This window comes from Euwallacea similis, chromosome 25 (genome assembly GCF_039881205.1).
Source record: "Euwallacea similis isolate ESF13 chromosome 25, ESF131.1, whole genome shotgun sequence".
NCBI classification, from domain to species: Eukaryota; Metazoa; Arthropoda; class Insecta; order Coleoptera; family Curculionidae; genus Euwallacea; species Euwallacea similis.
Window position 1 is genome coordinate 2475596 of NC_089633.1, and position 27874 is coordinate 2503469.

Below are 27874 nucleotides of genomic sequence, written 5' to 3' on the forward strand. Positions count from 1 at the left end.
GTATCTACGATTTAGGTATATTTTTTCTGAATGCCTACAACATTCGGTGTTTTCATTTTAGTGGGCGATACAATTTATTGAGACCATGGATATGAAATGCTTTACAACATCTCGTTTAACATATCTGACAATGAGAGCGTCTGAAATCTGAATTCAGCATTTTCACATGTAAATACGAGGATAGCTCTAGGAGTACTCAACCTGACATATAGATGGCGATTATTTTGTTCAAAATTTGTTTATATTACAAAGACATAACCTTAAAAAGCTTATATCTGAATTGTGATTGTTTTGGAGCCGGTTTTAGTGAACGCTTTTAGTGATTTTGTGAACTTGAGGAACATCAATACGTAATTCAGTACTTTAATTTGAAAGGTCCATCTAACATCAAAACAGACTTAGATTCTCTCTAGGGGAATCTGGTCTTTCACAACTGTAAAATATTGAGTGGCAGAGTTTAAACGCGGTCGTACGAGCTCCCAAAATGAACAGTAGTCAAGCAGTGGTCAGGCCAATGAAGTGACCACTCCAAAAATTATGTTCAAAATTCACAAAAATGTACTGGAAAACCATCGGCTAAAATTGTATAAATTAGCAAACATGTTAAGCGTTTCAAAAAGTATATCGTACTTTGACAGAACAATTGAATATGAGGAAGCTGTGCGCAAGATGAGTGTCACAATTACTTACAATTGAACAAAAAGGGAGTGTTGGCAAAATTTCGCAGCAATAAAGCCAAGTTTTTGCATCGATTCATAATCATGGATGAATGGGTGCCATGGGTTTCTTCATTTCACACTTGAGATGAAAGAGCAGTTAAAATAATGGACTCAAAGGGGAGAATTGACTCCAAAGAAGGAGAAAACCGTTCCATTTGCAGGAAAAGTGATGGCGTCAGTTTTTTGGAATTCACGTGGGATAATTTTTCTTGACTGTCACCCTAAAGGGAAAACAATACACGGAGAATATTATACAAATTTATTGCAACGTTTAGCGAAGGAGTTAGGAAAAAGCGACCTCATTTGCCGAAAAAGAAAGTCTTGTTTCATCGAGACAACGCACCAGTCTACGCTCCTGTCATCACGATGGCCAAAATCAATTAATTTCGTTTCGAACTTTTTTCTCATCCAGTCTATTCGCCAGATTTAGCCCCCTCAGATTATTTTCTATTTCCAAACTTGAAAAAGATTTGCCAATAATGAGGAAGTGGAGTCTGAGGTCGATTTCTATTTTGAAACATTCGAAGTTTCTTACTATAAACAGGGTATAGAAGCCACAGAACATCGTTGGGAAAGTATGTCAATCTCAAAGGAGACTATGTCGAGAAATAATGTAATATTTTCCATTTTTTTTAAGTGTTATATCGGATACATCTGGGACTATCCTCGCGTGTCTCTTAAATTTTTAAATATAAGTACCCAATCGATTCTCAACAAAGGATAACGTGCATTAATTCGTCCTAATGCTCTAGTCTTATAAATATATTAGTTGTTGTGTATAAAAATGGCTTCACTCTAAGCACTTCATGGCGTGAATTACTGAAACTGTTCATTGTTAAAGACCTTTACAGTTATTTGGAAATTAACATACATATTTTAAAACAATTACTAGGTTCGAACCAATTGTTTATTTAATAAGGACAGTCGTTCAATTAAGAATTGACCTCGTTTATCAACGCTCTTACCCAAAGCTTGAATTCACTATTACGCTGAAAAGTTTACTTCTTTATTTTTGCATTTAAAACTTCTTAAAATATTGATATGCATTTATTTTAAATGTTTGATGTTAATTTGTTGATCTAATTACAGACATTCTTCTCTCACTTTTCTGCAGTTATCAAGTACGCTATTATGTATTATGGGCAATAGGGCATCCATTGAAAAGAATGGTCGAGGATAAATTTCCGGTCATGGTCAGTGGCAGGTATGCGTCTCGGATTATCAAAGAACAGATAGCTAGTCCTAAATTTAGGTTTGTGGCAGTAAGATGGATGTGTATTGTGAGTTTCACCCTCAGTTTTGAAGCAGTCGTTACCGAACTTTCTGTAACATTTACATTGTGAAGAGTGAATATGGGTAAGTATTTAACGCGTACATAGCTTTACGTGATTTTTATGTGAAGCAAAGTGGTACCTAACTATACCTAATTAAAATCCGTAACATCGTTCACATTCTTGTAAGCACTGAGTGCACAAATGAGCGAGTCAATAGTCAGTAGTCAATAATGAAAAATTAACGCGAAAGCGTTTTACATGTTGAAACGTTTCATAAATGTTCAATTTTCCTGAAGTGAGATAACTTTTAGTAAAATGTCTTGATTGAAAAAATCTAATAATCCATAAAATGAGCAATACGAATCTAAAAATAATTTTCAGGGATTTTTTTACGCTCGTTTAGCTGATAATTTTGTCTCGGAGGCTTTCGTATCTGAGATATGGCCTCTTACGGACCACCCGGCAAAGATATTGATATATAGAAGCTCCTATTACTAAACACCATTACCATTAACAGAAACTTACCCTCAAACAGACAATCAACTCTTTCATTATTATTGCAGATGAAGTCGTCACACTACATAACAAATGATAATGACTTGCATAACAAACAAGTGCAAATATGGATTTATCACGGTTTCGTATGATTAGTGCGACCCTACAAACAAGGTTACAGATAGTGTGAAGTATCACTAATGTTAGTTAGTGTTTTGCACATACCGCTGCTAATGTTTGTCAAAGAATATAATATTATAATAAAAATTGTATGTTTGGCTGGAATTGCTTGCGATGTTAAGTAAAATGGGCAGCGAAGTGGCCAGTTGGCAATGGATGGATGTGCCAATGAAAAGAAGATTTTCTATTGACACACTCACCCATTGCCACGAGCCAATGTATTCACATCAAAATTGTATATTTTGTATTAAGTTGTAAAGCTAGAAAGATTAAGCTTGTTTATTATGGTCTTAAAGTCTCATGTATTCGGTATGTATAATTAGTATATGTCAATTAACGACAATAAACCGACCAATTAGAGTTGTGTGACATTAGCTGGATGGTAATTAAAACCAAATGATAAACGAGCAAGTAAATTTATATACAAATAATTCGAGACTAAAACAGTAAATTAAACAACGTCAGTCTTACGAATCCAAAAAAATCTCTGAGAATTACCCCTTACGTCAACTGTTGACTAAGCTATAACTTCGTATCAAAAAACACTTTATCTATCAGATAGTTGTTAACCACCAGCTGTCTCTCCCTAACTGGGCAATGAAAAACTGCCCTTAAACTGTGTGCGAGGTAGTTTCTAGTTGAGGGTCACTTCATGGTTTTAAATAGGAAGGTCTTTCGGATAGATCCTTCAATCGGTTAAGTTTTAAGTGCAGTTTGAAAAACACTCCATCGGCCAGTTAGCTGTTAACTGAAAGCTGCTTTTTAATTGGAGGTTCAACTACCGGTTCTCAGTTATTAGCTGTTTATTATCAATTATTGATTCTGTGAATTCCATAAAAAAAATTTCCTCTTGACAAGCTGCCATTTGCTTAATAATTGAAAAATTATAATTTAAACATTCACTAGTATGTTGCATATGGCGCCCTCTGTAAATTTTACGAAAATTTTAATAAATATAAATTCGGCACTGCGAAAAATCCCAAAATATCAAATTTCATGGCTGTGTCTTAATATTTGAGTGAATTATTTAAAATTTTTTTTTTTAAAGTCAAGTTTGCCATTCTGTATCTCAAAAACTGAGCCATTTTCAATATATATTTATATAACATTTTCATCTTAAGAAAAAGTCTTCTATCGACTATTAAAGTCCTGCTACTATAAACTGGATCACCCTGTATAGAGTGATCTGCACCAGTCAGACTTCTTGCGGTTAACAGACATTTCCAGCACGTTTCTTGCTGCTGTGCGAAACTGTGTAGTGGATGACCATTTTTAATTTCAAAATTTGTAAATTTATGTCGGGTAATATTTTTTTGAAACGACGGTGTCGTTGTTCCCTTATCTGAAACACTATACAGAAGCAGTCACATTAAACGGGTTACTCATTTCCTGTAACATGTATGTACAATACAGTGTGTATTCCATCCGAGTCCCTATTCTGGACTTCGATTCAATGAGCAGTCCAGCTGCGCAGATGTTCACAATCAATGAAACAGACTATACAGATGATCTATACCAACTCATTCGCGCGGGAACGTTTATTCTTAGCGGTCGTTCTGTACAAAATAGAACGCGTGAACTGCATCGGGAATACAGAAATAAACAATATTTATTTAAAATTGTTATGGGTTTTAAATTAAACAACACACTCGCGTATAATGAGCGATCTTTGAGCTCATCGCGTTAGTTCGTCAAAGCGTTTGTGTCAGACGGAATTCAACTCAAGAACTGCTTCATATGAATCACGAGTTTCGTTGTCGGTTTTGTTTGACTATATTAGTTCGTGCAAATAGGTTTTATAAATTGACAATGTTGACTATGATTAGTGCTAATTGTTAGCTCTTATCCTTATAATCCTAATTCATAGGGTGCTTAGAAAACGTTATGAAATCTTGTGCCAAAATGTGCGCTAGTTGAGAGGATTATTTTGGGACATTTTCCTAGTTTTCAAGCATATTTAGGAAATTAAAATGGGTAAGGACCTTAATGCCCCAGATTTCAACCCTCTGTATAGTAGGGAAAGCAACAGGGCGTTGCGCCTTCACCTCTGCCTGACCCAGTCTGACCTTTCGCCCTTATGAGCCACGTGCGAATTTTGATCCAGACCTCCATGGTGGTTTGAATTGTAAATCATAATGATTTCAAGTAATTGAGAATGCCTATTTTTAGTTTTGCATTTGTAGTATCCAAGGGAATGTACGTATATCGTGTCTAAATTGGTGAGGAATATGACCTTCCTTCGGCCAGTTTAAGAAAACTGATGCCACACTTATGAATACTAAAGTCGCATGCAAGATCTGAAATCAAGTCCCCTTTAACAAAATTTTACAGCTAAAGGTTGCTTTCCGAAACTTAAGTCTCTTAGCTCTTAAAACTCGCTCTCAAATCATCACAACTGTGTGTTATGAAATATTGTAATTAATTGCCAAATTAATCCCTTTACGAGAACTGATAATGCATATTTACTGATACTTCATGGGCGATTGTGAACAACCGACAAGGTCATAGACAGTAAACAGTACCTGAAATCAATTAACAAACTGGAGTCGAGATGGTTCTCTTATCTTTGAAAATGTGACTGAACAAAATCAACAATAAAATGAAATTTTGAGAGTGCAGAGGCAAGCCGTGCATGTACATGGTGTATCGCTCATGGAGCGGCGATTTTTTGAGCATTCAGAAATTTAAGGATTTCAAATTAGATTTTCATTTCTCAAAGTCCAAATTCAAAACGTAAAATTTAATTTCCTTTCTTTTTCTTCCTCATACCTCTCACATTTTCTGAGATACTACACTGAGACTTGAAGTATATGCAACTCATTGGAATCGACATAGATAGACTTTTTAGTTACTTGCCTAAATCTACAACGTGGTATTTTTTCTGAGGTCAAGCTCTTTGTTTCCAATATTTGTAAATGAAAGCCCATTTACGTCCCATTAAAAATAATTAATAAATTGATATGGCAAAGGGGTATCTGACTTCCAAAAAAATATCACACTAGGTCAACAAGTGAGAAAGATATATGTCTAGATGCACAACACAGCAACACGACAAAACTTTTAGGATTTATGAGAAAAATAAGTAATTGAAATCAAACTTTATCGCCCTGTATATCTGAAGCTTTGAGAAAAAGGAATACAATTTGTTATCCTTTAAAAAAGTTATTTTTGCAATGAAACAATCTGTATATTATTATTTTATTAGATGAGTTGCTTACTGCCGCTTTAAAAAATACAGGATTTTGTGATGTTATTTCTATATATTTTTACGCAATGAATTTGTGTTCCATAAGAACGGTGTGTACAGGTATGAACGAATTCCTGAATTTCGCACCGTGTGAAACACAAATAATTCGATTAAATAAAAACTATTAGAGATAAGGTCGATCAAAGAATCTCATCTAATAAAATAAGAACATACAGAGTGTTCCGTTACACAAATCGAAATTTTATATTGTAGCTCTTTTGTTATAGGTATATTGAGCTACCTCTTTGACAATCATTTCCAAATGATACAGTTAATAATGCATAAAACAGTTATTTTCGATTTTTTAAATAAATATAGGGTGATTTACATGAGACGAATGTTCAGTCTAAGTTGGAACGACCTGTAACTTAAAGATTTGAAGGGATTACAATCTTGTTTGCACGTCAACCAGTCGAAACTATTATATTTTTGATAAAAATGCGGTTGATAGAAAATCTGAAAAGTCATTTAACAAAAAAAAAACGACTGCAGGGATAAATTAATGGACGTAATTGAGTGGAAGATAAGAATACAAACAAGTCCTTCTATGGTTAACACGGTTATTGAACTAGACTGGTTTTTCCAACGATTTTTTAGAGATATACAGGGTATTAGTAAATAAGTGCGAAAGATTTTAATGGGTGATTGCTGAGGTTTTTTTAAGTAAAAAAGTTCATATAAGTCCAGGTCCGAAAATGCTTAGTTTCCAAGATACAGAATGTTAAAGTTCTTATATGGTCATGCCATGACATATTTTTAAGAAGAAAAAGACACGCCAACGATTTTTATCAAATATGTCATTAATTGTTAACAAAAAAAGACTTAGTATTTTGCTGCTTATATAGCCGTTTTCAAGGTAAAAAATTCTTTCTATTTTCTGTACCTACAACAAAAAAAAAGTATTAAATCGGTCCTTTTTAAGGCCAAAGAAATTTTAAAAGAATTCAAAAGTTTTAGTTTTTGATATGTTCAATCGTAAATTTTTCGAGACCTGTTACTTTTAGATACAGGACATGGTACATGAAACAGACTTAGAATTTTATGTAGAATTTAAAAATTAAATAAAAAATAGGTGTTTCCATTTGAAAAAACAAAATTGGTCGTACCTGATTTTTGAATTACCCTGTATACATGAATTTATCATTAAAAAAAACCGCAAGAAAAAATAAAAATCAACGTGTCCGAGAATTTTGGTCGCATATGTTCAGCATCTTAATTATATGGACTGTTCCATCCAAAACTTCCACATTGTATGTATAGTAATCTACATTGCTGTGCATATTCATTTTACTGGTCATTAGTTATTTGTGGAAGAATATAATACACCAGCACAACTACAGTGCGGATTAAGGTTCAAGTTAAAGTGTAATTAAAAACAGCAATTATTTCTGTTTGTGTTTACGTAATGCAGAGAACGAATGATAACCTTGAAAAAATGATAAAAAAATATATTGCAGTTAGGCGAAATAATAGATTGGCTAACAATATACTACGTAATATTGTAATTTTTAATTGTTGTACCAGTAAGATTATAAACTCCTACATAAATAATAATTGGATATAAATAATTTCTTTGAAAGGTTCTTTTGAAAGTAGAAAATGTTATTTCGTGGCTCTTGGCGGAACTTCTAACGACTTTTCTGGGCCATAAACTTATCTCGACATGTGGTGATAAAAGTGGAAGTTTGCGTTCAGCATTTCCATTTGTTCTTCATTATGCAACGAACATATGTTTGTCCAAATAACACATGGATCAAGGAAACAAAATTTTCCGTGGTTGAGAAATGTTAGTGTATTATCAAAAAATTGAAAGAATAACTAAAGAATTCACGACTGCTCGACCACAACTCTGCCTTTCTATATCTATACTGCCTTTTTTTGGTTTTTATAAGATTTATGAATCCCGCCAGTCTAGATCCAAAAAGAAATAAATAATAATATTAGGTTTCATTTAAGAGCAAACGTCTAGACTCATTAAGAATATTGATGACTAGATAAAATAAACAAAAATGTGAAATAGGACGTAGATACTCCATATAGAAGAGGTTTGTAAGTCAGTCTTGAAAAGGACACTGGCTTTGCTTTTCGATAAGAAAATAAAACGCTCCAGCTTGTATTAACAACTAGTGCCGTGTTTTATTGAATACCCATTTTCCTATGAAAATCAAATAGTTTTATTTTTCCTTTTTAGTTTCCGGGAAATGTCTCAAACCAAATTGGATTTCTCCGACCATAGCCCACCTATTAGCGAGGGTAGTAGTAACCTCGTCTAACAGTGCTTCATTTCTAGCTGGATCTGTCAGTTTGCTCGCCATTATCTTATTGCTAATTCTAATACTATAATACTAAAACTTATGAATTGCTAAATCTCCAACATGTACAAATAGACAGGACTCTATAGCATCATTACCAAATAGATATACAGGATATATTATAAACATACCGACAAATTTTTAGGGGATGTAGAGTTCATAAAAAAAAATAGTTATATGGAATAAAGTTAGGTCCGAAATCACTTCGTTTTCAAGATACAGAGGGTTTAATTTCTTTTTTTTTAATTTTTTTTAAATATTTCAAAAACGATTTGAAGCTAGGAACATGCTATGGTGAGATAAAGATGCATGTTCTGGAGTAAACAGAATATTTCCATCTACACCAGTGGCGTCCGTGCGACCATTCAATGGGATGTTTTAATTTAAAAAATGGTACGCCACTGACTGTTTTAATACGAATATATTTTTTTAATATTCCATCAATTCTTAATAAAAAAAAGGTCTCTTAGTATTTTTTTACTCAAGTAACCGTTTTAGAGATAAAAAATAATTTCTCATTCCTATGCCTACCAAAAAACTGGTATAGCTTTTCAAGTGTGATTTTTTTTTTTTTTTGAGGAGAAATTAATTTAATTTCCTTTTAGTGGAGAAAATATGAAGACAAACATTTTTTAATTTGTCTAATAAAATATGTTTACAAATTAACGATAAAAAAATTAACGATTATTTATGACAAATTTAAACTGTCAAGAACTGCTCTATTTATTTAAAACAAAATTACATTGGATTTCCATGACAATGACAAAATAAGTAACTTGAATATAATGCAGCACTATGATGCATAGAAACGGTTCTATATGTGTAAATCGCTCAAAATTTAACAGAACCATACTGTGGAAGAAGAGCGAATTTTGCGATGTTTCACGCTTATATCTTGAAAACGGCTTCTTGGTCCATAAAACACTAATAGAACTTTTTTATTAAGAATTGATGGAATATAAAAAAAACACTTCCTTTTTCCTTCAAATGTCTTATGGCAGTACTACCAAATGTAAATAATCGATAAGCAACAATTGTTAGTTTGTAGATCATATACAGGATTAAGCCAACAAAACGAGTTTATAGCAAGGGCACAAAGACCAATATAAAAATATTCGTATTAAAACAGTCAGTGGCGTACCATTTTTTTTCATTAAAACATTCCATTGAATGGTCGCACAGACGCCACTGGTGGAGATAGAAATATTTTGCCTACTCCAGAACATACACTTTAATCTCGCCATAGAGTGTTCCTAGTTTCAAACCGTTTTTGAAATATTTTAAAAAGTTTAAAAAGAAAAGAAATGAAACGCTCTGTGTCTTGAAAACGAAGTGATTTCGGACCTAACTTTATTCCATATAAATATTTATTTTTATGAGTTCTACATCCCCTGAAAGTTTGTCGGTATGTTTATGAAACACCCTGCATATATATTTAATACTAACTTCTCATGCGTAAAAATATTTGTGATTATTTTTTTTAAGTAGGAAAAATAAAACCCTACATCCTCCCATATCGCAGAAATATTAACTAAATCCACAATAATCGCATTTTAACAGAGTTGTTTATTTAGGTTGGAAGATATGTCGAGTAGATTAATCTCGACAGTGAAAATCTGAATTATATCTGCTATTTTTAACAGCTTCAGTTCAGTTTTTAGAGCCGCACTGGCATTGAAAACATCTAGCAGGAAAATAGATATTTGTTATCGAACGTTACGTTATAATGTAAAAATACATTTGTGTCTTTCGTAAGAGAAACTGGGCGTGGTTTTATTGGACATTTCGAAGATAATGATGTAATGTTAAAGATGAGACTACATATCTTCCAAATAAATTTAATCTTTATTTTTTAAAGCAAAAGATTAGTTTATATTATTTTCTCAATTAAAGGCTCCAGGTGTCCGTATTTTATCTGTAACACTTCTAGTAGAAAATATGTGTGTTTTATCAACACGTTGGCATTATATTGAACTTTCTACAGTGATTTGGTTTTTCTCATAAGGTTCTTGGATCATTTTTGAGTAACCTTAGAATACTTAAATATTCGAAAAGAAAAAGGTATTGTATTGGATTATAAAACTTTGTTATTGCCTGTTACCACAATTCCCCGCTCATTTTGTATGTTGGCATTTCTATTTCATAAGTGGCGACCTCCTACCAAAATAAATTCGTTTCCAGTATGCTAGTCAAATATCTTGCAACATTAAATTTTCCTGGCACTGTCTACGATTCTCTCCCCATGCTAAGAATCTTTTCTCCAGCATCAGTTTACGAGGATAGTCTCAGAGCTACCCGACCTAACATTTAAAGAAAAAAAAATGGAAAGTGTTACATTATTTCCCAACATAGTCTCTCTTGACATTGACGCTCTTTTCCCAACGATGCTTTATGGCTTCTATACTCTGTTTATAGTAAGAAGCTTCGAATGTTTCAAAATAGAAATCGACCTCGGACTCCACCTCCTCATTATTGGCAAATCTTTTTCAAATTTGGAAATAGAAAATATTTTGAGGGGGCTAAATCTGGCGAATAGACTGGATGAGAAAAAAGTTCGAAACGAAATTAATTGATTTTGGCCATCGTGATGATAGGAGCGTAGACTGGTGCGTTGTCTCGATGAAACAAGACTTTCTTTTTCGGCAAATGAGGTCTCTTTTTCCTAACTCCTTCGCTAAACGTTGCAATAAATTTGTATAATATTCTCCGTGTATTGTTTTTCCTTTAGGGTGATAGTCAAAAAAATTATCCCACGTGAATCCCAAAAAATTGACATCATCACTTTTCCTGCAATGGAACGGTTTTCTCCTTTGGAGTCAATTCTCCCTTTTGAGTCCATTGTTTTAACTACTCTTCCATCTCAGGTGTGAAATAATGAACCCATGATACCCATTCATCCATGATTATGAATCGATGCAAAAACTCGTATTTATTGCTGCGAAACTTTGCCAAACACTCCCTTTTTGTTCAATTGTGAGTAATTGCAACACCCGTCTTGCGTACAGCTTTCTCATATCCAATTGTTCGGTTAAAAGGCAATGTAGAGTACTTTTTGAAACACCTAATATACCTGCTAACTCGCGCAATTTTAGCCGACGATCTTCCAGTACAGTTTTATGGATTTTGACTTCTATTTCTAGAGTGGTCATCTCATTGGATCGACCTCTATGGGGTTCCTCTTGGCAACTCGTACGACCGTGTTGAAACTGCCACTAAAAATTTTACAGTTGTTAACAAAGGAGTAGAACCTAACTGCGTTTTGATGTTAGATGGACCTTTCAAATGAAAGTATTGAGTCACGCATCGATGACCAAATTTTTCCATGTTCAAAAAATCTCTAAAAGCGTTCACTAAAACTGACTCTAAAACAAACACTTTTTTTATTTAGGCATAAGTTTTTTAAGATTATGTCTTTGAAATACATATATGCAAATTTTCAACAAAATAATCGCCATGTATATATTAGGTCGAATACTTCTGGGAGCATCGTATCTAAATGGTATCTTGGCCTAGGTAAATTTTTAATTGCCTATGATTGTGCCTAACGTCTCTGGGTGTCCCAGTAGGACTATGAATACAGAGTTCAAAACCATGAGGACGAAAAGTCGCTCACCCAGTCAACAAATGTCCTTCTTATACTTTACCTACCCACCTCAGAGGAGAAAATGTGGCATTTCCAACAACAGAAACGACGGTTTTCAAAACTTTGATGATAATATCTGATCTTATCGGATGTTCTCCTTAATGTTCTATTAGCTTCAATGTGCGCTTGTCCAAATTCCTGTTTGGTTTCCACGCAGTTTCCTATTTCTCATTATTATTTTCTTCTTCTCATGGGTTTTTGAGGCATTTCATCAAGGACCGCTCTTTTGTCGCATGGACGCACCAGTTTGGTCTCCTGCCTCGCATGCTTTTTTAAAATGCAGAAGCTATCAATACATCTACAGATTTTACGAGATACCACGCTTTCGCTTTCTTAAGTTACTTTTTCTTTTAGGTTTGCCAAAGATACCAATTCGCTTTTGGATCGCGGTGATGGTATTCGCCTCCACCTATATCAACTACACAACTAGGAGTAATATGTCGATTAGCATAACTTCCATGGTGGGGAGCTCCAAAAACAAAACAGTGCCCGAATGTAAGAGAAATGACAAGGAACTTGTGTCCGATAATGCAACTGTTAAAGCACTACCAGATGTAAGGAAGATTTTTCTTAACAGTTATTGTTAATTTATTATATATTATATACAGTATATTTCTTCTTTTGATTAGTTCAGAATTCCCTGTTTCAAATGTTATAACATCTGTCTACTGTGTTCAATCGAGAGTGTCAGATTTCCATTGAAATACTGTTAAATTTGCAAACCAATATTCATTTGTTCGGAGATGAACGATCTTGGTAACTGACAAACCAGAACTAAAAAAATCAAAATTTTAAAAAATCCAAAAGAAACATTTCCGAAGTAACGACTGATTTTAATCATATAGGAAAAAAACTACAGAACTTTTCGCTTTTCTGAAACTTTCTCGTTTTTAATCTAATACAAGGTGATTTTTTAGCTGACCGACAAATTGAAGCAGATGAGAGGCACGGTCATTTAAAAAAAACTTCATATAGACATATGTCCGATTTCAAACATTTTAGGATTTAGAGGACTTCAAAGTGATCTGCACATAATTTATTTATTTTTATTAAGTGTATGTTTATAGCACTGAAGAATACGTTGATATAATTTTCATTTATGGTTACTGCAATGGCACTAGTGGCCAATTAGCACGAGAATATCATAAAAGATACTCACATAGGCATCAACCCCATCATACAGTTTTTGCCGAATCATTCGGAAGACTGCGAGACACAGGTGATCTTGTTCCAGCAAAACCTATTCGACCGCATGAAGGTAATGTAGAGCACGAAGAAGCTGTAATTAATTCTGTTATTGACAATCCTGGAATTAGTACTCGAAGAGTAGCACACACTCTACATTTAAGTCAAACTTTTGTGTGGAATAAACTGAACCGTGAAGTCCTCCATCCCTGTCATCTAGAGCCTGTTCAGGCTCTACGTCCAGGAGATGCACAGCAGCCGTTAGTAATTTGTCATTGATTATTGCAGCAGCATACAATATCATATTTATACATATAACAATGACATAACAATGATTTTATTTCTGATATTTTCTGGTCTGATGAATCGTGTTTTACGCGATATGGAATTACTAATATCCATAATGAACATGTCTGGGCATTACAAAATTCGCATACAATTAAGTCAAGGAGATTTCAGCAACGTTTAGGGCGAAATTTTTAACAATTTACTAGACTTGCATGTACTTGACGAATGCTTAAATGCAGATTTCTACAGACATTTTTTGGACAATGCACTTTTTGATTTACTTGATGAAGATATGCCATTTATTGTAATTCAAATTATCTGGTACCAGTATGATGATGTACCACTTGATCGGGGAGTAGTAGTTGTCAGGTGGTTAAACGAACATTTTAGAAATAATTGGATTGGTAATAGCCGTCCAGTTTCATGGACACCGCGATCTTCCGACTTAAATCCTTTGGATTTCTATTTATAGAGTCAGGCAACTAAAACAAGAGAGCAATTGTTAGATAGAGTACCGATGGTTTCTGTTGACATAAGGCATCGTCCAGACATGTTAATTCGGGTAAAAGATTAATTACTTCGTCATTGTGAAGCTTGTATTCTTGTAGAAGGAGGACATTTTAAGCATCTGCTATGATAGTTTTACTTTTAAGTGTCTCATTTTTACTGACTCAATTTTTAATGATAAATCGATAATATTCAGAAAATTCGATTCCTTCGATGTTTTCGAAATTCTTAAATAACTAAAATCGGTCATATATCTATATGAAGTTTTTTTCTTAAAATGATCCCATCTTTCATCTGGCTCACTTTGTCGATGAGCTAAAAAGTCACCTTGTATTTATAATTCTTAATCTGATTAATCATTAATATTTTTTAATTGTGCTTTCTTGGACACTACAGGATGTAAGTACCCACACCTTTACTAGAGTACAAAAATAGCTCCTATATTAGATTGTGTTCGTTCTGCAAAATAACTAATCAAAGTGTAGGTAACTTTACCACCAGGATTGCTTTTACGGAACCGATAAAAAAAACAGTTAAATATATTATTCTAATCAACCTTGAATATTTACTGGCAATTTCAAACAATAATAAATACCAAGTAACACATATTCTCAGAGCGTCAGTTCAAATGAACTTGATTATTTACAAATGTGGCCAGGGAAGAACATATTATTTTAGTTCCTTTGCTAAAATGCAAAATTTCTAAGGGAATTTGACGATAAAATCCATTGTTTCTTAAGTATAAAACGATATGCAATAAAAATCCTGTTTACGTTGTTTACATTATATTTTTGTTTATATTGTATACAATATTAATATAAATAATGTTTTCTTTAGTATGGGCCACGTTACGAATGGTCCGAAAGCATCCAAAGCTTCGTTTTGGGTTCATACTTCTGGGGGTACGTAATATCCAGCGCTCCTGGCGGCTTTATAGCAGAATGGTTGGGCCCCTTCAACACCATCATGTATTCTCAAATCGTTACTGCTATTTTCAATTCCCTATCAGTGTGGGCAGCCCAAATGCACTTCGGTGCCCTTATTTTTTGCCGTTTCATCTTGGGCCTGATGGCGGCAAGTGTCATAATTTTAACGCAATTTTTACTTTACTAACAACCATCCTTTAGGGCCCAGTCTACCCAGCACTGCAAAGTTTAATAGCCAAATGGGCTCCTCCTGCGGAAAAAGGAAAATTTGTCAGCGCCCTTATGGGCAACACCCTTGGTACTTGTCTGACTTGGGTTTTGGTTGGATCAGTAACCGCTGCAGCGGGTTGGGACTGGGGATTCCATTTCCTAACCATCCAAATAGCAGTATTTTGCTTGGTATTCTGGCTTGTAGTCGCCGACACTCCTGACCAACATAAATGGATCTCTGAGGAAGAGAAAAGTTATATTAAGACGGCCCAAGCGAACACTGTGAGCAAAGGAAAGGTAAGATAGATTAAAACTATAAATTTAGTTATGCTCTTTTTAATCATGTATTAGGTAGTACCGCCATACTTGAAAATGTTTAAATCCCTCCCTTTCTGGTCCTTGTGTATTCTTCATTTTGGAAACTTGTGGGGCTTATACTTGCAAATTACCGGAGTACCCAAATTCATGGTTGAAGTTATTGGCTTCAATATCAAGGTAAATTGGAAATATCAATTTTACTTTCTAATAAATCTAGCACTTTAGGCTTCTGGAGGTTTAGCGGCTATGCCCCACCTCCTGAGAATGTTCTTTGGTATGGGTTATGGATACCTAGGAGATGTCCTTAAATCCAAAACCAAACTAAAGCCAACAATTATCAGAAAGTCCTTTGTAATTTTTTGTAAGTCTATAAAATGAAAACTCACACATTATGTAAATCATGATGCAATTCTATACAGCCCATCTGATTCCTGGAATTCTCCTGATGTGCATGACTTTGGTCAAATGTGACCACGTTGGAGCCGTTTTCATATTGATTTTCAGTATGGCCATTAACGGAGCTGCAGTGGTGACTAATTTACAGAACGCTCAGGATTTGGCTCCCAACTTCGCAGGAAGTATATTTGGGATTATAAGTTTGATTGGGGGAACCACTGGGTTTATCACTCCTGCGGTTACTGGGGCTTTAATAGGGAAAAATGTAATTTTTTCTTTAATGATAATGATTATATTGTTCTACATAATATATAATTCTTCCAGAGTGGCATCAAAGAATGGTCCGTTAATTTCCTAATTGGAGGTAGTGTTTATGTAGGGGCGGGCTTGTTCTTCATTATTTTCGGAACCTCGGATATTCAGCCGTGGAATGAAAAGGTGGTATCCAAAAACAACGAGGAAGCTGTTAGCTTCAAAGAAGTAGACAAAGACCAAGAGTTGACTGATAAAAAGGTCGAACCAAGTGAAACAACTAGACTAAATAACTAAAATATTGATCACAGATTATTTTAAGGACCTATACATTTTAATTCAAGAGACTGTTGTTAATTAAATAAGATATAAACAAATAAAGAGTGTCATATTTTAATGTTTTTAATATCTTAAACTTCCAAGTTCTTTCAAGCCATTTTGTTCCAGCGTGTGAGTTTCGAGTGATTATTAAATATAACGGGTGACGAAAAGTTTCTATTCGAGTTTTATTTCTTGCAAAGGAAGGGGGGAGGGGGCAGAGGTCACATTAAATGGCCCGCAAGATCTCCTGATTTGTCACCATTGAAATTTTTCTTGCGGGAGCATTTAAAATCTAAAATTTATGCGACCAAACTCAATTCTTTAGAATACTGAATAGTGTCCGAGTGCCAACAACCAACTCCCGAAATACTTCAAAATGTTCGTAAACATTTCGAACGGTGCTTATATAATTGCATGGAAATTGGAGGTGGACATTTACTTCATTGACCCAAGTGGAAAGAAATTTTGTTACTTTTACATTTCATTTCTTTATTTCTCATGAACTACTCAATCAATTCCAACGAGAGAGGTCTCATAGCAAAGGGAAGTTAATTCCCTTTAAAATCACGCCCTCCCCCCTTTACTGTTTATTTAAAATTTTAAAGATGACAGTCACCCTTTCGTAGGGATTAAAGCAGGGGGGTCACGGTCGCCGTAACCCCTCTGCTCCAATCCGATGGACTCTGGTGTAAATATTTAAAAAATATGTTCCCCCGAATACTAAGGTTTATGTGTCTTAGCATATTTTCATTTATTAGTTTACACAAGAGTAAAAATTTTTCCGTGCGCCACCCTGTATAGAAGGAGTCTTAATGCCAAATACATACCTGTGATTATATCACGCTCACCTTCCATCAGCACCAATTTCCTCTATCAATTTAACCTTACCATTAAATGGCATTTGACAACGAAATTTAAGTTATAATATTTCTTAATTTATTTCGTAATCTGCTGCAAAATCAGCCATGGGTAAGTACTATCCAAACCGTAAAAAAATTCAGAGATTCACTAGCTACCCGAAAACTTGAGGTTGCTGCAAAACATGCTGCCAAAAAATTCCTGCCCGCTACATAATAATGGCCATGATCTTCTTCACAACTTTCATAAATTACACGACTAGAAGCAACATGTCAGTGAGCTTACCAGCTATGGTATTCTCAGGAAACAAATCCCAAGTAGTCGGGTGCGACACAAATGAAATAAAGACCAGTACCAATATCTCTACCAAGGCTAAATCAGAAGAAGATGTAAGCTGAAGTGACAATTTTTAAAATCAAGACACTTAGGTATCTTTTAATATTAGACGGGAACCAAATATCAATGGAACCAAAATGTGCAAGGCCTAATCTTGGGAGCATATTTCTACGGATACCTTACGTGTTGCTTACCAGGAGGAGTCGTGGCCGAATGGGTAGGGCCCTATTTGACTATAATTGTAGCAACAGCTCTTTCTGGAGCTTTAAACAGCATAGGTGTTTGGCTTACCTCTTTTCATTGGGGTGCTCTATTTGGCGCCAGATTTTTTATTGGTGTTTGTGGGGTAAGATTCTACTAAGATTTGCCCCAAGTATAATAGAGCGATTTTTACCTAAGGCATTCATATACCCAGCTCTGCAGTGTGTTGTTGGTAGATGGGCCCCACCTCAGGAAAGAAGCAAGTTTCTGGCTTGTATGATGGGGAATAATTTGGGTACTTGCTGGACTTGGCTGATTGGTAGTATTGTAACACGATATTACAAGTGGCCATGGGGTAAGTTCATACATGGTTTGGGCCACGTTATTGTATTGCAGTATTATTTGTTACTTACAGGTTTTCACGTTATGTCCTTTCAAATTGTAATATTCTGCATCATATTTGGTTTATTGATGTTCGATAGCCCAGAGCAACACGCCTGGATCACCGATGAAGAATTGAAGTATATTAGGGAATCGCAGGAAGGAACAGTGTCCAGGGCGAAAGTAAGGGATTTCGAAAGACTACTTCTCTTTTACTTTATGGGTGAAGAAGTAGAAAATACACAGAATTACATGCAATCGAAACTCATTTTTTAAGTTAAGATTTACCTATTCCTAATTATCTTTCTTATTGAACGTCGTATTACAGAATATGAACATGTATTACATACTCGGTTGGTAAAAATGTTTCATTTTTCTGTCGCTTTGTTAACATTTTTTGTATTTCTCACAAGATAAAAATATATTAAATCAATTCTAGAACATTTAGAATTACACAATAGGATTTAGAAAATGGTACGTTGGTCATCTCAGAAATTCGACTCTGAGCAGATAATTGTTTTTTGTTACTCATTTGTGAAAATTTACTTAACCGCCAATTTTTGAACTTCATACATTTAAAAAAAAATAAAAATCGTAAAGGGGCGTGTGACTATGTGCAATGAATAATTGTGTATTTTCTAAATTTAGTGCCTATAATTTTCTGTAGTCGATCCCTCCATACAAAGCCATATTCAAATCTTTCGCGTTCTGGGCTCTCTGCATTCTGCATTTTGGGAACCTATGGGGGCTATATGTCCAGATTACCGCGGTACCAAAATTCATGAAGGAGTACATTGGTTTCGACATCAAGGCAAGTACTGACTTTCAATTTTTTTTAAAAATTGATACAATAATTTTGCTCCAGAACTCAGGAATATTATCATCTCTCCCTCATCTGGTCAGGGTTTTCATGGGACTTGGGTTTGGATTCCTTGGGGATTACTTAAAGAGGCAATTTAGGAGAATTGTTATTATCAAGTCTTTTATATTACTATGTACGTATTTTTTAAGATATTATAGACCCAAGTACTTTCGAGGAGATAATTCAAAGCCCGACAATCGAAACACAATTTCGTCAAATATTGATGATCCGGAAATTCGAAGGTATTTTCTGACCAATTCGTGAGAGGTTCCAAGAAATACTAACGCATAATAAACACTCAGGCACTTAACCATGAATGCAGGTTTTCCTAAAATACTTAACAATTTCATTTAAGTTTAAGATAAATATGACATTATTTTATACCAAAATAAAGAAAATTGAATTTTCTTTCGTCCCACGTAATAGAAAACCCACCATCTCATCTGAAGAACTCAAGAAAATTGAAATTGAAAAGGTGAAAATTAAAGTTGTTATTACGAACACTCTGTATGTATTTTTGGCTCAATAAGTGTTCGTGCCTGCTAAAAAGATCTTACATGCCTATCCATTCTAAAATTTTCAAAATCTGACTTAAGCTAACTGCGATATGACTTGTTTTATGAAGCACTGCAAATGTCTAAAATATCTTTTAAAATTTCATAGCTTCGAGTCACTGCATTCCGAGTTAAAAAATCTAGGAATTAATACAGGCTCAGAAGAGGAATCCGTCACGTGGAAAAAATGCAGATGGCTCCATTTAAAAAAATATGCTTTATGACACCCCATTTTTTTGTGACACCCCGTAGGGTTGTCACTAGTTTTAAAATTCATCATTATTAACCTCATATACATCCTCATAATTGATTTTTTCACGAAATCCTTAATAAACTCTTAGGTGTTCCAGGAGCTGTTAAGTGGACATCCTGGATAGAGTAATGGAAGCTTGAAGCTTACTGAGCTACTATCCATACAATCTATCCAGGGAATTAACAGTGATCATTATAATTTTAAAAAATGGCGAAACCTCTCACAATTTAGAAATACATTTTTTTTCGAATCACAGGGCGTCTCTCAGAATGTTAAACAAATACAGACTTTTTAATTCTGTTTTGGATCTCAATGTTTGTGCATATTTTTAATTTCACGAGAACGCCTCTGAATTCCTTCAATTTTAATCTAAAAGGTTATGAAATTTTGCAAAATTTCCAAATCCTATGATTCTGGATATCACAAGCTCTATTAGTGTTGGGAAAATATAAAATTTTGGCCTGATATTCCTAATCTGATGAAACTCATTTTAAGTAGTTTGCCATTGATTTGAAAGTGGCCTTAATAATTATAATTTAAAAAAAACGTTCAATCTTGACCCAAAACTCTGCGCAACGACCATATATCACACTGTTTAAATTATCCATCGTTTAAGAACATATTTGGCATAAACGGCAATCATCCAACTAAAACAACTGCATCAACGTTACCTATATCAAAAATTACATTTCAGCCCATGTCATCCCAGGGATCTTAATGGGTATGATAGGACTTGCAAAATGCAATGCTGCTGTTGTCGTAACATTGCTTACACTCAGTATGTCAATCAACGGTGCTACAGTGATCACCAACTTAGCTGTCCCTACAGATTTATCTCCCAATTTCGCTGGAACCATTTTCGGAATTATCAGTTTCATCGGAGGAACCACTGGATTTATTGTACCATCGGTAACTGGAGCTCTTATCACAACATTTGGTGTAAAAATTAAAAAAATATTTTAAGTTATAAAGTGTAATTGAATAGCAATTTCAGAACAATAGCACTGCTTGGAGGACAGTCTTCGCTCTTGGAGGTATCATGTATTGCAGCTGCGGATTGTTTTTTATTATATTTGGAACCGCTGACATTCAGCCATGGAACGAGAAACGAACAACTGAAGAAGAAAGTTAAATCATTTATTCAACTAATCCTTCCTGAATTGAAAAATATAAGAAAAATATTTATTTATTTTATCCCCATTTAAACTTACTACTAAAATAAGAAAATATAACAAAACCATGGTACTTCGATTATAATACATCCAATTTACAACTTTGACTCTGTAAGCCATGTGAAGGTCTGAGGTTTCCGATCTGCAGTAGGATCGATGATAACATTAATAATGGTCGGTCCATCTTGAATCTTTAAAGCCTTTGTTATAGCTGATTTTAGCTCTGGTACCGTCTTCACAAAGTAGCCTTTCCTTTCAAATAATCCCATCATGTTATCGTAACGCGTGGAAGATGAAAGACATCCAGGGTGTGTCCTGCAAAGGCAGTATTAAAAACGCAAAAATTTCAAAAATTTCTCAACTGACACTTTGGTTACATCGCCACTTTCCTGAACATCTTTGAACACTTCTGGGTCCATGCCAGTGTAAATGCCAGAATTGTTGACTATAACAATTATTACGGGTAATTTGTATCTGGCCATGGTTTCGACTTCCATTCCTGAAAACCCGAATGCAGAGTCTCCTTCAACACAAATTACCCTTTTGCTGGGCTCGTAATGTCTGCAATAAAGGGCGGCAGCAATGCCAAATCCTAAACCAACCTACAAGTTCAGAAACTTACTTATAACATGTTAATTAGCAAAGTCTGGGTTAAAGTAAAAAAAATCTTTTAGGAGATAAGAAGAGTTTCTTACCCCCATGGTACCAAAGGTTCCCGCATCAAGCCTATGCCTCGGCAATTTATTCAGTAACATGGTTCGCCCTATGTCCATGGTATTAGCTCCCTCACTAACAATTATGCAGTTCTCAGGTAAGCTCTCATAAAGGTTTTTAAACACTGGATAATAGCTCAAAGGCAATTTTTCATCTTTAGACATAGCCTTGTAAACTCAAAATGAAGACAAAAAAAAAACAATTTTTCGAATTTACCTCAACTCCTCTTATATTATTTTCACACTTGGTCCTCAAGGTAGTCCACCATTCTTTCTTACCAGAAAACAGAAAGTTTGTCTTCTTCAGTCCATTGACTAATTGTCTTACAGCAGGCTTTATATCGCTTTGTATAGCAACTTCCGCTTTTACGCTATTGTGCAACTCTTCAGGGGTGATGTCAATCTGAATAACTTTCACGTCAGGAGCATACCTGGAAAGTCGTTTTTCATATATCAAAAAGGGACAATTTACTAATGTGCAGTCAACTTTAAGGTGAAGCTAATTTTTATAGAAACCAAGAATCTGATGATATTCTCTATCTAGCCTCCGTTTCAGCATTTCCATGAAAATTAGTGTTGCAGTTATAGTTGGAAGCATATTAACAATTGGGTCGTAAGAGGTATATGCAAGTAGTACCTGTTAGGACGTCCAAAATGCAGAATCCAGTTCAATCTGGCACCCAATAGCAGAATAACATCAGCTTTGAGCAGAGCTAATGATCTGGCTGGTTGGATGCATTTATCAGATGTGTCTGACACTACTCCTTTACCCATTGGAGTCGCGAGAAATGGCAGGTTGGTTGAGCTTATAAGTTCATTGACCTATTCGCAATAATACTAAACGTTAAAAAACTGCGAGAATAGTCCCAGGAGTACCCGACCAGATATATAGATGGCGATTCCTTTGTTAAAAATTTGCATAAATTACAAAAACATAACCTTAAAAAGCTTATATCTAAATCACGTTTGTTTTGGAATAGTTTTTAGGAAACGTTTTTTGAGATTTTGTGAACATGAAAAAAATTTCGTTATCGATACATAATTCAATACTTTAATTTGAAAGGTCCATCTAACATCAAAACATAGTTAGATTCTATTCTAGGGGAATCTGGTCCTTCGTTAACAACTGTAAAATATTGGGTGGTAAAGTTAAAATGCGGTCGTTCGAGCTCTCAAGATGAATAGTGGTCAAACAGTGGTCAACCCAATGAAGTGACCACTCCAAAAATTATGGTCAAAGTCCACAAAAATGTACCGGAAGACCGTCGGCTAAAATTGCGCGAGTTAGCAGACGTGCTAGGCATTTCAAAAAGTACTCTACATAACCTTTTGATTAAACAATTGGATATGAGAATATCGTGAGCAAGATGAGTGTCACAATTACTCACAATTGAACAAAAAGGAAATGTTTGGCAAAGTTTCGCAGGAATAAAGTCGAGTTTTTGCATCGAGTCATAATCATGGATGAATAGGTTTCACACCTGACACGAAAAAGTAATCAAAACAATGAACTTAAAGGGGAAAAGCGACTCTAAAGAAGGCGAAAACCGTTCCATTTAGAGGAAAGATGATGGCATCAGTTTTTTGGAATGCGCGTGAGATAATTTTCATCGACCATCTCTAAAGGAAAAAACACCGAAAAACAATAAACAGACAATATTATACAATTTTATTCTAGCGTTTGAGCGAAGAAATTAGGAAAAAGCGATCGAGTTTGACGAAAAAGAAAGTCTCGTTTCATCAAAACAACAGATCAGCCCACATTCTTGTCATTGCGATAGCCAAAATTAATCTATTTGCTTTCAAACTTTTCCTCACCCACCCTACTTGCCAGATTTAGCCCCCTCAGATTATTTCCTATTACCAAACTTGAAAAAATGGCTCAGTGGAAAGAGATTTGCTAATAATGAAGAGGTGGAGTCTGAGGTTGATGCCTACTTTTAAACATTCGAAACTTCTTACTATAAACAGAGTACAGGAGCTGTAGAACATCACTGAAAATTATCAATTTCAAAGGAGACTATGTTGAGAAACAGTGTAATATTTTCCATAATTTTTTTTTCTTTAAGTGTTAGGTCAGGTACTTCTGGAATCATACTCGTATGTTCTAAAATTTTAATAAACTTGACATAGAAATGTTAGTAAACCAAAAAAAGAATTCGGCGACTGCCCCGCTTGAATCTTCAATGTGACGTTAAAAGAATCGTGAGGCAATTCAATAAATTAAAATTTCAATTTAAACAGATTTTTCCGAGAAAAAAATCGGAATACCCTCAACGCCCATGCTAATTAATTAAAAGCAAAAAAAAAAGAAAAAAATTTCGAAACTTTCAAATTTTGATCTGGAATTGGTCACATTTGAGTTTCAAAAGGCAGAGATTTTCAAAAAAGAAAAAAGTTATAAGTCTTCGAAAAATTTAGATGTCTTTATACATTTTTAAGTTCGAGCAGGTCATATTTTTCCAAACTCATATTTGGATACCTCATTTTCAGCTCTGGCATATGCAGCCCCTTTACCAACAATCACCAAAGGTCTCTTAGCGTTAATTAACACTTTAACAGCCTCTTCGATTTTCTTTGGATCAGGATATATTAGTGGAATCTCGGTAGGACCATACTGAGCTGGAATTTTGCTGGAATCAATCTTTCCTGACAATATATTGGCCGGGAAATCCAGATATGCAGCACCAGGCCTTCCATTTTTAGCCAATCTTACAGCTTTCTCAACATGGAGGGGAATCAGAGAGATACTTCCGGGTCTGGCCGAGTATTTGCAGTAAGGACGAGCAAGTTCTACCTGAAAAGAGGTTGAAGATATTCAGAACTTTGAAGTCGTGGATACGGCTGTTGTTACCTGGGTACATTCTTGAAATCCTCCTATTCCTTCGTGGTCTTGAGGAGCCGAGCCCCCGATGACCAATACTGGCCAGCAGTTTATTTGAGCGTTAGCTAGACCGCCGAAAGTATGGAGCAAACCTGGACCTGAAACTACAAGGACAGCCCCAGGAGTCCCTGAAAGAGAAGTACAATTTGCCTATTAGCAAGCAATGCCACTCCTGCGTAGGAGGGTGACGTTTAGGCTATCTTGCCCCTACCCCCTTATAAAGAATCCTGAGATGTACCAGTTTTTTCGACAATATCTTTATTCGGCGGTCATGTCTTCCTAACATTTTCCATGGACCACCCTGCGCACATTTTATTAGATCTTAAAACTCAGATTGGAATTACCTGTTAAATATCCCATAGCTTGTGCAGCATAGCACGCAGCTTGTTCATTCCTCATACCTATGAAATGAATATCCGCTGTTTGAAGAGCCATACTAAGCTCTATAACAGGGTATCCAATGATTCCAAAAACGAATTCGATGCCCTGAAAAGCATTTTGAACATTATCTTGAAGGAAAAATTATAGTTGATTTAGATTAATTTTTTCCCTCCGAAAATAAAGTAAAATACCTAACTTGAAAAATAAAATTTTTTTGGTAGTTAATGGCGCAAGTTTTCCCTATTTTCTTTTTCCATCCACTTTTTCCCATTTCTCCAGCTATTCCCAAAATACTAGCTCTCATAATATTAAACACTGTGTGTACAATAAATAACCACTCTCCATAGTACCAATCATCTATTGGAAAGCACTATTATGGTTAATGAAAGGGCTAAGTACCACCCCAATTTTTTTGTAATTTAATAATTGTCGCTGCGTTTCTGGGCGAGGAAAAACGAGGAAAAAGAAAAAAGTGAATATGTAAGTTTATTTTCAAAATTATAGTTGACGATACAACACTTTGTAAATATTTTCGAGTGTCCCAGCACAGGTTCCATAAATTGTTCAATATTAGGAAAACACTACAATTGTAGAGATACTAATGCCAAGACCAAGTACGAGTATATGTATACACTATACAAGGTGTTTGGTAGACGGTTTGACCAAATTTTTTTGGGTGATGGGGGAAGTCACTTGGAACCGATTTAACCTAATTTACCTCTATATAAAACCTTACAGTTTTCGAGATGTGATTTTTTTTATAATTTTTCACAAGTTTCATAAAATTCCAAATTTAGGCTTTAATAACTTTATTTGTAATAGTGTTATCGGCTTAAACTAAATTTATTCTGTAATGTGAACGTTTGCTTCTTCTAAATGAGCCACAAAAATTAAAATCCGGGCATAATAAGGACAATAAAAGAAGTAGTAAGTTAGAACGAAATGAAGAAATCATAGAATTTTAATTATTACAAATAAAATGTTATTCTAACCAAGATGCGTACAGATCTTCAAATGCGGCAAAAATGTATTAATTTTGAATCAATATACCTAAGGGCGTATTACACGTCACATAAAATTTTCATAATTTTGTCTATAAGAGTACATTTTAAATTGTATAGCTTATGATTTTGCCTCACGAGGGCTATTAATATTTCGTCAATAATTGTCGCATGATCCACTTTAATGACACGAATCGCTTGCACTGTTTATTTCCTTTTTTTGCAAAAAAAGTAGAGTTGAGTCATGAAATGTTTATTTTTTTTCTCTAGCTTTTAAGCTAGAGAAAAAAGAGACTTGGGTCTTGTAAGACCAATGTATTAATTGTTAGTTGTGGGTTTTTGTTGTTTATAGGTTTATGTCTAAACGCTATATTACGCTCATATACGAGTGCTATCATCTGTTTTAGTAATATTTCCGGTATGACTAGATTGCAGCACTATTATGTTCCAATAAGGAGGTTCTTGAACATTAGAATTTCCGCCACTTTTCCTTAGTGGAACTTTCAATTTAGGTGTAAGCACGTTTCGCAAAGTCGGCGTGACTGCAATAAACCAGTAAAGGGCCAATCTAGCTCTTTCCCTAAATGTTACGCTTTAAAGTGATAGGTAGCAAGTTTACCGACAATGGGTTCCGAGTAGGAATATGTCTATGCCTGGGATCTTCAGTTTTTGGTACTCAAGAACTGAGTGAAGCGGTCAGGATGTCTTTTTCTCATTACTCGTAAATCGATCGCATTCTGGTCTCTCTCATTTCCCGATTTTGCCATTACGTTTAAGTCGTCTTTTTCTTATATTGTTTGTCACAGAGACTTAGTTGAACCACTAGTATCATGTAGTGGCTCAATGTCAACTTTGTCTTAATTGTGCTCATACATATCGATATTGTTCAAGTCAGTAGTGTAATCAATAAATTGTTATCATTAAACGGGTTGTTGATTCACTTTGGCCAGAAAACAGTGTGCGACTTTAAGGTGATCCGAACATTATTATCCTGTCCACGATTATCTTGAGTCTATGAATCCAATAAGCCGGATCAACCAAACCATTTTTGAGCCTTCTTTTTGGACAAAACACTAGTCATCTCCCTCTTGTACAAGTCAAAAAGATAGGGAAACGACATCAAAGGTAAATTTTCGTGGCATATCCCCTTGCAATTTATAAAAAATTGTGCGTTTTCCAATTTACACTCCTTGCGTCCTATCCGATAGAGTTTAACCTTTACATTCATGTAAACGGAAAGGTTCAATAATTTACTAAATTTTTACCGAACGGATATCTATGGGACGAAAACGTAACACAGAGTGAGAATCAACTTCAAAGTAATCTGCAGAGATGAAAAATAACGTATTAAAGCCTTGGACTGCAGGTGGCACCACATCTGATCGAGTAATTTGACGTCACCCAGTTTATCATTGCAGAGTTGCCTATGCCACCAATAAATAGGCGAGACTTCGGTATTTTTCAAAATATTTTGTGATGATGTGTTCATCATTACTTCTAAAAAATCAATTTCGCAAGTAATTTGTTAACCTATGAGTACGAGAGTACCTATATTCAAATCTTCCTAAAGGCAGAAGTTCATACTGAGAGCCAGAATGAGCCAGAAAATTAATATTGTTAACCATAACAAGCAACACCGTAACAATACAGTCTTGGACTATCCTCTATGTTTCACTATTGCATCAAAAAATTATAACCTTATTTCCTATTTCTTCTTGATTTTTGTAAGTTTTAGTGTTCATTGTAGCATTAATATCTGCTTACCTGGGCTTTTAGGGCTTCAGCCAACACTGTATTTCCATCAATCTCTCCCATTCTCTCGTGGAATTTTTGTATTTTCGTTTGACACTGACTAACTTACTATCACTATGGATGTTTTTTTGACTTAAGGTTATGTGAGATCAAATGCTTTAAACTGCGCAAAGACCCTATCGCAAATACTCACACTAATTCCCTTGCACTTAGTTAATAAATTATCTCACAATAATTTTTCTTTTACATTAAT

At 34.8% G+C, this 27874-nt stretch overlaps 3 protein-coding genes across 3 annotated transcripts; 2 read left to right on the top strand and 1 right to left on the bottom strand.

The window, feature by feature from the left end:
- The first annotated feature begins 4187 nt into the window (after nt 1-4187).
- Nucleotides 4188-16349, top strand: LOC136416832 (sialin-like). The gene is made up of 8 exons (XM_066402198.1): nt 4188-4642; nt 12225-12424; nt 14688-14924; nt 14978-15283; nt 15338-15481; nt 15530-15665; nt 15724-15965; nt 16025-16349. Exons 1-8 carry the CDS (start codon nt 4639-4641, stop codon nt 16247-16249), a joined length of 1494 nt encoding a protein of 497 aa, XP_066258295.1. The 5' UTR covers nt 4188-4638; the 3' UTR covers nt 16250-16349.
- A 757-nt stretch (nt 16350-17106) lies between these two features.
- Nucleotides 17107-20850, top strand: LOC136416834 (sialin-like). The gene is made up of 9 exons (XM_066402200.1): nt 17107-17242; nt 17303-17520; nt 17577-17813; nt 17867-18023; nt 18084-18232; nt 18717-18860; nt 18915-19044; nt 20413-20657; nt 20713-20850. Exons 1-9 carry the CDS (start codon nt 17239-17241, stop codon nt 20848-20850), a joined length of 1422 nt encoding a protein of 473 aa, XP_066258297.1. The 5' UTR covers nt 17107-17238.
- On the bottom strand, nt 20672-27790 carry Hacl (2-hydroxyacyl-CoA lyase). The gene is made up of 9 exons (XM_066402199.1): nt 27634-27790; nt 24832-24973; nt 24458-24615; nt 24086-24400; nt 22241-22425; nt 21821-22034; nt 21586-21771; nt 21257-21492; nt 20672-21205 (listed from the first exon to the last, which is right to left on the bottom strand). The coding sequence occupies exons 1-9, from the start codon at nt 27682-27684 to the stop codon at nt 20986-20988; spliced, it is 1707 nt and encodes a 568-aa protein (XP_066258296.1). The 5' UTR covers nt 27685-27790; the 3' UTR covers nt 20672-20985.
- Between the last annotated feature and the right edge of the window lie 84 nt (nt 27791-27874).

What these genes read in the sequence shown, in the direction of transcription:
- LOC136416832 (XM_066402198.1), top strand. An exon ending in TCATCTTGGGCCTGATGGCG is followed by an intron (nt 14,925 to 14,977) that starts GCAAGTGTCATA and finishes ACCATCCTTTAG; the next exon opens with GGCCCAGTCTACCCAGCACT. An exon ending in ACACTGTGAGCAAAGGAAAG is followed by an intron (nt 15,284 to 15,337) that starts GTAAGATAGATT and finishes ATCATGTATTAG; the next exon opens with GTAGTACCGCCATACTTGAA.
- LOC136416834 (XM_066402200.1), top strand. An exon ending in AGGCTAAATCAGAAGAAGAT is followed by an intron (nt 17,521 to 17,576) that starts GTAAGCTGAAGT and finishes TTTTAATATTAG; the next exon opens with ACGGGAACCAAATATCAATG. An exon ending in CTCTTATCACAACATTTGGT is followed by an intron (nt 20,658 to 20,712) that starts GTAAAAATTAAA and finishes TAGCAATTTCAG; the next exon opens with AACAATAGCACTGCTTGGAG.
- Hacl (XM_066402199.1), bottom strand. Translation starts at nt 27,684, where the DNA reads ATGGGAGAGATTGATGGAAATACAGTGTTGGCTGAAGCCCTAAAAGCC. An exon ending in AGCTATGGGATATTTAACAG is followed by an intron (nt 24,616 to 24,831) that starts GTAATTCCAATC and finishes CTTCTCTTTCAG; the next exon opens with GGACTCCTGGGGCTGTCCTT. An exon ending in GATTTCAAGAATGTACCCAG is followed by an intron (nt 24,401 to 24,457) that starts GTAACAACAGCC and finishes ACCTCTTTTCAG; the next exon opens with GTAGAACTTGCTCGTCCTTA.